Source organism: Alosa sapidissima, chromosome 9 (genome assembly GCF_018492685.1).
Source record: "Alosa sapidissima isolate fAloSap1 chromosome 9, fAloSap1.pri, whole genome shotgun sequence".
NCBI classification, from domain to species: Eukaryota; Metazoa; Chordata; class Actinopteri; order Clupeiformes; family Clupeidae; genus Alosa; species Alosa sapidissima.
Genome location: NC_055965.1, coordinates 35986691 through 35996690, shown reverse-complemented (window position 1 = coordinate 35996690; position 10000 = coordinate 35986691). Strand labels below are relative to the sequence as shown.

Sequence of the window (10000 nt, the reverse complement as noted above, 5' to 3'; positions counted from 1 at the left end):
CGGGACGCGAGACTTCACCTTTGACCCTGTGGCCTTTGCCACGCTGCCCGACCTTGTGAAGGACTTACACCGGCACGACCAGAAATACGTCATGATCCTGGTACACACACACACACACACACACACACACACACACACTTGTGAAGGACTTGCACTGGCACGACCAGAAATACGTCATGATCCTGGTACACACACACACACACACACACACACACACACATATACACACACACACATATACACACACACACACACACACACTTGTGAAGGACTTACACCGGCACGACCAGAAATACGTCATGATCCTGGTACACACACACACACACACACACACACACACACACTTGTGAAGGACTTACACTGGCACGACCAGAAATACGTCATGATCCTGGTACTCACACTCACACTCACACACACACACTCACACACACTCACACACACACACTGTCATGGCCAGTAATAGGTGCTGTACATCCACATGGAGGTGATTTTGTGAGTCATTAAATGTTATTGAACACTGTTTAATGCTTTAAGATGTTAGGAGTCAATGTGTTTTTCTCTCTCTACCCCCCCCCCCCCCCATCCCCCTCTCTCCCTCCCTCCCCTCTCTCTCTACCTCCCTCCCTTCCATCTCTCTCCCTCTCTCTCCTTCCATCTCTCTCCCTCCCTCCCTCTCCCTCTCTCTCCCTCTATCCTCCCTCCCTCCATCTTTCTCTCTCTCTCTCCCTCCCTCCCCCTCCCTCCCTCTCTCTCCCTCTCTCTCCCTCTCTCTCACTCCCTCCCTCCATCTCTCTCCCTCTACCTCCCTTCCCTCTCTTCCTCCATCTCTCTCCCTCCCTCTCTCTCTCTCTGTAGGATCCAGGTATCAGTGAATGTTATTGAACACTGTTTAATGTTCTAAAAATGTTAGGAGTCAATGTGTTTTTATCTCTCTACACCCCCCCCCCCCCCCCCATCCCTGCCTTGTGCTCTCTCTCCCTCCCTCCATCTCTCTCCCTCCCTCCATCTCTCTCCTTCCATCTCTCTCCCTCCCTCCATCTCTCTCTCTCTCTCTCCCTCCCTCCCTCCATCTCTCCCTCCCTCTCCCTCTCTCTCTGTAGGATCCAGGTATCAGCAGTACTCAACCATCTGGATCCTATTGGCCCTTTGACGAGGGCATCAAAAGGGGCGTGTTCATTAACGATTCTGATGGACACACACTCATTGGCAAGGTACACACGCACACACTCACCCACATCAGCAAATTACACACACACACACTCATTGGCAAGTTGCACACACACACACACACACCCTTGCAGATTGGAGGTAATGTATCTCTCTCTCTCACACACACACAGTCACACACATGGGGCAGTCGTGGCCAACTGGTTAGCACTTTGAACCTGTAACCGGAGGGTTGCCGGTTCGAACTCCGACCAGTAGGAACTGCTGAAGTGCCCTTGAGCAAGGCACCTATCCCCTCACTGCTCCCCGAGCGTCGCTGTTGTAGCAGGCAGCTCACTGCGCCGGGATTAGTGTGTGCTTCACCTCACTGTGTGCTGAGTGTGTTTCACTAATTCACGGATTGGGATAAATGCAGAGACCAAATTTCCCTCACGGGATCAAAACAGTATATATACTTATACTTATACTTATACACACACACACACAGACCTGAACATGTGTGTGTTATGTGTTGACTCCCTACATATACTTATTGGCAAGTTGCGCACACACACACACACACACACACACACACACACACACACACACACACACACACACACACACACACACACACACACCCCTTGCAGATTGGAGGTACTGTATCTCTCTCTCACACACACACACACACAGACCTGAACATGTGTGTGTTATGTGTTGACTCCCTACACACACACACATTTTTCAGATTGTGGATATCAAGGTCGACCTGTGTCCAGATCTCTGTTGGAGATGGCTCATGTCTGTGTTTTGTCTCCTTCTGGGTATGGGCAGGTTCCGCAGAGAACAAACACACACACACACTCTCACACACACACACACACCTGTGGGTCAGCTGAGCCTCTGGACAGCAGAGGCTGAGAAGTCACTTCGACTATGACACACACACACACACACACAGTAATTAAGCTTTAGTTGACTATGTTGCTTGCATCCTAAATACACCCAGTACATGCACAATAATTTAACCAATCAGAGCTGTTCTTCCTGAGTGTCTGTCCAATCCCTTGTGTCCTCTCTGCTAGGTGTGGCCTGGTCTGACGGCTTTCCCAGACTTCACTGACCCGGTCACTCAGGAGTGGTGGTTCGAGAACCTACAGAAGTTCCACGCGCTTGTACCTTTTGACGGGCTGTGGATCGTGAGTCTCTCTCTCTCTCTCTCTCACACACACACACACACACACACACACACACACACACTTCACACTCGGTCACACACGGTCGTTGAAGGTAGCATGAAGGATTCATCTAGGTTTGCCGAAGAGCTGAGCGTGAAAAAAGATCACCTTCTAGTCTCTCTAGAAATATTCAGAAATGACCATTTTCCAAGGTGCAGCTAAAAAAAAGTCAACACTAAGCATTTCTCTGACATCATAAGCAAACATTCCCATAGCCCTAGAATCTTATTTAACACCATAAACTCAATTGGTAACCACCAAGTCTCTCCAGAGGTCGAGGCATCTACCAATAGCTGTGAAGAGTTCTTGAAGTTTTTTTTACTGAGAAAATGAACCACATCAGAGCACAGTTCAGAGCCCCTGTGTCTTATGGTGTCCCCCAGGGATCCATTTTAGGTCCAGTACTTTTCTGCCTGTACATGCTCCCCCTGTGTAACATCATCAGAACATTCAATATTTATTAATAATCCGGCAACTCCATGCAGCCTCTTTTAGACTGTTGAAATTAAAATCTGGATGGCTAACAACTTCCATCAGTTAAATTATAACAAAAGGACGTTATTGTCTTTGGGCCTTCAAAATCCAAAACTTCCATCCCTGCCAACCTTGGTCCCCTTGCCCCCTATGTGAAGTCCCATGCATGTACCCTGGGTGTTTGACTCATCTTAACCTGGACAAGCAAATCTCATCTGTTGTAAAGACTAGTTTTTATCAATTAAGAAGAACAGACTTGAGTTTGGAGATTATATCATACAATGATCAGGAAAAAGTCATCCTTCATAACCTCCCGTCTAGACTATTGGTGGCACGGCTTCAGATGGTCCAAAATGCAGCAGCTAGGCTGCTCACCAACACAAAAAAGCATGAACATATTACACCTGTCCTAGCCTCCTTGCACTGGCTTCCAGTCCAGTCAACGATACAATTTAAAATACTGCTGTTGGTCTTTAAGGCTCCTCATGGCCTGGCCCCCAGCTACAGAGCTGATATCATTCATCCCCATGAAGCCCCCAGGTCCCTCACATCCTCCAGCCAAGGCCTCCTTCATGTCCCACGGTCCCGGCTTAAGCAAAAAGGTGACAGAGCAGTGTTTCCCATACATTGACTTATTTGTGGCGGCCCACCACAATATCAACACTGACCACCACACAATGATTTTCCATGTTGTACTATTTAAATGGGATGGAATTAGTTTATAGTAGAGCTATGTGCACCTTTGCATAGGCTCTCCTTGTATCTCAACAACCTACATGCACGTTTAAAGAAAAAAATAACAATCCTGCAGTTGTTGGCATAAAAGTTGACAGGCTAAATTGTGCTTAAACCTGCATCATAACCACGCTGTGCTAATTTAGAAACCTACAATCACAAATAGAATTAAATTCTGTGGGAAACACTGGACAGAGCCTTTTCTGTTGCTGGCCCTCAGCTGTGGAAACAACTGCCACTTGACATCAGAAATGCCCCTTCAATCACACTATTCAAAATCAGGCTCAAAACACACCTTTTTACATTAGAAGGCGGCATGTTATAGAAATATACTGCTCAAAAAAATTAAGGGAACATTTACAGTTTTCCACAATTGTTAAACACATTTTTTGAAACCTTCCACCCTTTTCTCAATTCTCAAACTTCTTTCACAGAATGTCTGACAATTCTTGCTAAATAAAACACTCGCCTCAACAGTTTTGCTTGTGCTCAGAGTGCTTTACAGTGTCAGAGTACGGATCCATTGTATGATTGAAGTGTTCCCTTAATTTTTTTGAGCAGTACATACGATTGGGACATGCCTCAATGCCTTGCTCCCCTGTTAGATATCTTAAAAGACAGTTTTTTTTTTTTTTTTCGTTTCGGAGCTTTACCCTCTACCTCTCTACACCTCTCTCTCTCTCTACACCTCCCCTCTCTCTCTCTCTCCTCTCCCCTCTCTCTCTCTCTCCCTCTCTATCTCTACACCTCTCTCTCTCTCTCTCTCTCTCTCTCTCTCTCTCTCTCTCTACATACACCTCCCTCTCTACACCTCTTACTCTCACACTCTCTCTCTCTCTCTCTCTCTCTCTCTACAACTCTTACTCTCTCTCTCTCTCTACACACCTCTCTCTCTCTCCCTCTCTCTCTCTCTCTCTCCCCCCCTCTAGGATATGAATGAACCCTCTAACTTTGTGGACGGCTCTCTGAATGGCTGCCCAGAGACCCCGTTTGATGCACCTCCATACACACCTGGTTAGTTTAATACATTCTCACTCTGTGTTGTGTGTGTGTGTGTGTGTGTGATTTTGTGATGTGTTAAACTCTGTGTGTGTGTTTTGCACTTGACTATCATTACATAAAACTGTTTGAATCGCTTTCTTTAACTTGTCTTTGTTATTGTAGCACACATGTTCTGGGTGGGTTCCTGTGTTAAACTGTCTGTGTGTGTGTGTCTGTGTGTGTGTGTGCGCGTGCGCGTGCGTCTGTGTGTGTGTGTCTGTGTCTGTTCTCCTGTAGGTGTTCTTGGTGGGTCCCTCCGCTCTAAGACCATATGTGCGTCAGCACGTCAGAAGCTCTCCTCACACTACAACCTGCACAGCCTGTATGGCCTCATGGAGGCTAAGGCCTCTTCAAGGTACGCACGCACGCACGCACGCACGCAAAGGCCTCTTCAAGGTACATCCGTACACACGCATGCACACACAGGCATTGTGCAGAGTACAAGTACAAAGACAACGAAATGCAGAAGTGCAAACAATCAGAAAAGTGCAATGTGATATACAAAGTATAGACATGCGATTACCTATTTGATTATGATTACTATTGAATTCAACATGCGATTACCTATTTGATTATGATTACTATTGAATTCAACATGCGATTCCCTATTTGATTATGATTACTATTGAATTCAACATGCGATTACCTATTTGATTATGATTACTATTGAATTCAACATGCGATTACCTATTTGATTATGATTACTATTGAATTCAACATGCGATTCCCTATTTGATTATGATTACTATTGAATTCAACATGCGATTACCTATTTGATTATGATTACTATTGAATTCAACATGCGATTACCTATTTGATTATGATTACTATTGAATTCAACATGCGATTACCTATTTGATTATGATTACTATTGAATTCAACATGCGATTACCTATTTGATTATGATTACTATTGAATTCAACATGCGATTACCTATTTGATTATGATTACTATTGAATTCAACATGCGATTACCTATTTGATTATGATTACTATTGAATTCAACATGCGATTACCTATTTGATTATGATTACTATTGAATTCAACATGCGATTACCTATTTGATTATGATTACTATTGAATTCAACATGCGATTACTGTACATATGTGTTTCATTTGTTAATGTTTTGGTTGTTTTGTTTCTGTTCTCTCTCTCTCTCTCGCTCTGTCTTGTGTGTGCGTGTGCGTGTGCGTGCGCGTGCGCGTGCGTGTGCGCGTGCGTGTGCGTGTGCGTGTGTGTGTGTAGTGCCCTAGAGAGGATTGTGGGGAAGCGGCCGTTTGTGATCTCCCGGTCCACTTTCCCAAGTCAGGGACGCTACTCTGGCCACTGGTTAGGAGACAACAGGAGCCAATGGAAGGACCTGTACACCTCTATAGCAGGTACACACACACACACACGTGCACACACATAAATAAGCTCTTAATTGCTCAAATGACTTGTTGTATTTCTCAAATGATGATTCACGTGTGTCCTGTTCACTGTGTGTGTGTGTGTGTGTGTGTTACGGCCAGCTCGTTCACAGACCGCAACATAAAGGGAGACAACGACAAATGTTTAATTAAAAAGATAATTTATTGAAAATAGAGCAAAATTATAAGCAACGAATATCTAGGGGAATAAAATGTGGTATGTAATGCTGTGCCTGCGTGGATGCAGTGAACGTGTCAGTATGTTAGAGAATTGAGAGAACAAGAGTAATATTTCTTGGTATGTAAGAAACGTGTGGATAGCTGGGATAGCTGGGATTTTTGCTGCACCCAGTGTGAATTTGCATCTTGTTAAGCCTAGGCTACATTTGCAGGCAGACGAAATGAAGCCAACGCTTCCGATTAAGTTAAACTTCCGATAGAAGCGCACATCCCTCGGGTATTGTGGTTCGAGCAGGCATAGAGTCTGCAACTGTTGTTGGATATTTGGCTTTTGCCTCGACTGGCAGCCTGAACATTTAAATCAAATGCATAGCCTAATCATGTCAATGTTGCAAGAAAGCAAACGAAATAAGTCATTGACATTTGTTTAGTTTCAAATCACTTGGGGAGACAGGTTATATGATCCAGACGTTGCATTCTACAGAACTACAGCCTGTGCGTTTTAAAATAGTCTTCATACACAACGCAATGAGTAGGCTAATAATTGGATATAGGTCATTGCTATGCATCTGCCAAAGTGTATGGTCATCAGTGACGGACTGGACGGTCTGGCATATGGGCAGATGCCAGAAGGGCCGCGGCCCCTCGTGGGCTGTTTGGGCCGGCCAATCACGGAGCGGCATGCTTGTCGGGTTTGCGCGGCCCATTTATCGTAAAGACGGTTTTACAATATCTCTCGGCCCACTATCAAGCATCAATAGTGTTCCATGGCTTCGAATCAGCCGTTTACCTCTAACTCCCTTTTCCTCCTTCATAGTAGGAAACTGATCAGTATTTATACCAGACATGAGTCTACATTCTTTTGTAACCTTATTCAATCAAATTATTTAAAAGTGCATTGTTTGAAATTGGAATACAATAAATATGCTGCCTGTATCTTTTATTTTATTATTGGTTTATAAAAATTAGGCTACATGAAGCAATGACTTTCGGGAATTTCAAAACCAAATGCGTCTACTTCCTTCAGCACGGGGAATTGCCGATCTAGCATGCCTTGATCCTCGGAAGTTTCCCCTTATAAAAGCTAATAAACTCCCCCCAAATGCACTTCGAAACATAAGAGAATGTCTGCTTAAATTCAGTGAAGGTGCTTCTCCAGCAGTTAAACCTCTTTACCTGTGCCTACAACTATACAGTATGGTTAGCAAATGAATTCCTACTAACACTGTCATGTAGCCTACTCAAGTGGCATGCAAACAGAGTTTTTCCACTCTTAAATTCATCAAGAATCGCCTAAGGACACGATTGTCACAGGATAATTTGGAGGCCTTTATGCTGATGGCGACAGAGAAAGAGGTCCTATAATGAACTTGGATGCTGATGACGTGATAGACAGGGTTGCGGAGAAGAGCAATCTCCTTCGCACTTTGTGGAGCGGCTGCTCTGATGGGTTTCCAGTTTACCAACAAAACTACATTCGCGCGCAAGCCGTGGGGCAGAAGACGCTTGGTGCCACAACGTTATAAACTTAACCTAAATAGTCGGCTGCTGTAAGCTACAATGGGATTTTTTTTATATACCCCTGGTCCCCTGTTGTCTCAATGATAATAACATCTCATTTCAGGCTATATTTCAGAGTTTGCTGTTCATTTGCATTAACATCGTATTTTGTCATGTAGGCATTAAGTCAAGTATCAGTAGTTTAATCGAAGTAGTTAGTTGTTTTATTTGTCGTCTTCCAGAAATGCAAACCAACATGGACGCGCGAGGACGCTCGTGCCCTACACTAAACTCGTGCATGAGCTGTCATCTACCAATCAGCATGTAAAAACTGGTGCCGGAAGTTGCAACCATGTAACGCCATGTTTTCAAAAATGTCGGCGGCCAAATGCCATGCTAACTGGCTGAAGCTAACCCTTCAATTCCTGACCCCCTGAGAGTGAGAGTGAGAGAGAGAGAGAGAGAGAGAGAGAGAGAGAGAGAGTGAGAGAGTGAGAGAGTGAGAGAGAGAGAGAGAGAGAGAGAGAGAGAGAGAGAGAGAGAGAGAGAGAGAGAGAGAGAGAGAGAGAGAGAGAGAGAGAGTTTTGTAGCCCCACCTCCAAATACAGGTGCACCTAATAATGCAATTAGCCTAACCAGGCCAGGACATGAAGGGGCACAGGGGGGTCGTGAGTGTGTGTGAGGGGTTGGCCTGTTGTATTTCCCAAATGATGATTCATGCGTGTCCTTATCCTTATCACTGTGTGTGTGTGTGTGAGGGGTTGGCCTGTTGTATTTCCCAAATGATGATTCATGCGTGTCCTTATCCTTATCACTGTGTGTGTGTGTGTGTCCTGTTCACTGTGTGTCCCTCGGTGGTTGCCATAACGGTCACAGGCATGTTGACCTTTAACCTCCTGGGCATTCCGCTGGTGGGGGCGGACATCTGTGGCTTCTCCGGTCAGACCAACGAGGAGCTGTGTGTGCGCTGGACCCAGCTAGGGGCCTTCTACCCTTTCACCCGCAATCACAATGACATGGACGCACAGGTACACACACACACTACCCTTTCACCCGCAATCACAACGACATGAACGCACAGGTACACACACACACACACACACACCAGACCAGGGGGTCGTTTCTAGAAAAGTTAGCAACGACGTTGCTCAACCACCATGGTACGACGCAACTTGCGACCAAACAACGACACTGTTACACCTGTTTCCAGAAAGCATCGTACCTGTGTCGCAATTCGCTACCTCCGACGTTCGAACACTGTAGTTCCAACAACGTTATTGATGATGCAGCGATACATATCATTGGTGGAAACGGTGACAATGTGTAATACCCCACCCCCTAGAAATGTTCTGTCACGGCCTATGTCAACATGTTTCTAATCTAAACCGAGTGATTAATGCTGTTATTGTCATTGCCATCAGCCAAAACCTAAACCTATTGCAAGCATATAAAACAGTTAACTTAAGCAGACCAATAGGAGTCATTATTTGTGTTAAATATCTATGTGTTGGAAAAAATATATAGCCTGGACAAATATCTGGGTATCCCATAGGTTATCAACTGTCTCGTGGCTTAACGGCAGCGCGTTGGTGCACTGCACGCTCGGCCGGAGTTCGCATCCTATCTCTGAGTAAGAGTAGGCCTACGAGACACAACAATAGGTTTTGACCATACATATTTATGTATATAGTTACTCTACATCGAGAGACCATAGGTACAATACATCAGTCAAAAACAATTGAATCTACGTGTCACACTAGTTCACCTGCAGGTAGCGAGAAGCAAGAGGACAATCTCACATCAGAAAATCGAACCTACAACGTTGGGATAATAAGTCATCTGCTTTAGCCACTACACCATTTGTCACTGCTGATGCAGGTCTGTGAAGATTATAATACTAAAAGCAAGGCAATACTTGAATTAACATAAATAGCAAGAATGAGCCAAGTAGGGGAGCAGTGTCTTCATCAAAATTAAGCTACAGGATAGATTAATCATTGAGTCATGAGATAAACATCCACTTCGCAAATTTTGGTTAGGCGGTTGTGATTTTTGGTTAGGCGCTCCGGACACCAACAGGAACTACCAAGGAACGACACGTGCGACTGCCTAGGGGCAGTAGTTCAAACGAACGAACTTTGCGTCCTTGTTTGCGATTGAGAGTTCAAACTACCCTTTCTAGAAACACCAAATCCAAGAACGATGGAGCGAACTACCAAGGTTGCGACGCAAGTTAGCAAACGATGCTTTCTAGAAACGACCTCCAGTACAGTGATT

At 44.9% G+C, this 10000-nt stretch overlaps 1 protein-coding gene across 1 annotated transcript in view; it reads left to right on the top strand.

Annotated features, from left to right (window-relative positions):
* Positions 1 to 10000, top strand: part of gaa2 (alpha glucosidase 2) — a 25257-nt gene that overhangs the window by 9691 nt on the left and 5566 nt on the right. The window contains exons 9-15 of the mRNA XM_042104132.1: positions 1 to 100; positions 1101 to 1211; positions 2232 to 2345; positions 4523 to 4607; positions 4872 to 4989; positions 5880 to 6013; positions 8600 to 8751. The exon at positions 1 to 100 is cut by the window's left edge and continues 32 nt beyond it. Coding sequence (XP_041960066.1) covers positions 1 to 100; positions 1101 to 1211; positions 2232 to 2345; positions 4523 to 4607; positions 4872 to 4989; positions 5880 to 6013; positions 8600 to 8751 — 814 coding nt within the window. The remainder of the gene's footprint in view (positions 101 to 1100; positions 1212 to 2231; positions 2346 to 4522; positions 4608 to 4871; positions 4990 to 5879; positions 6014 to 8599; positions 8752 to 10000) is intronic.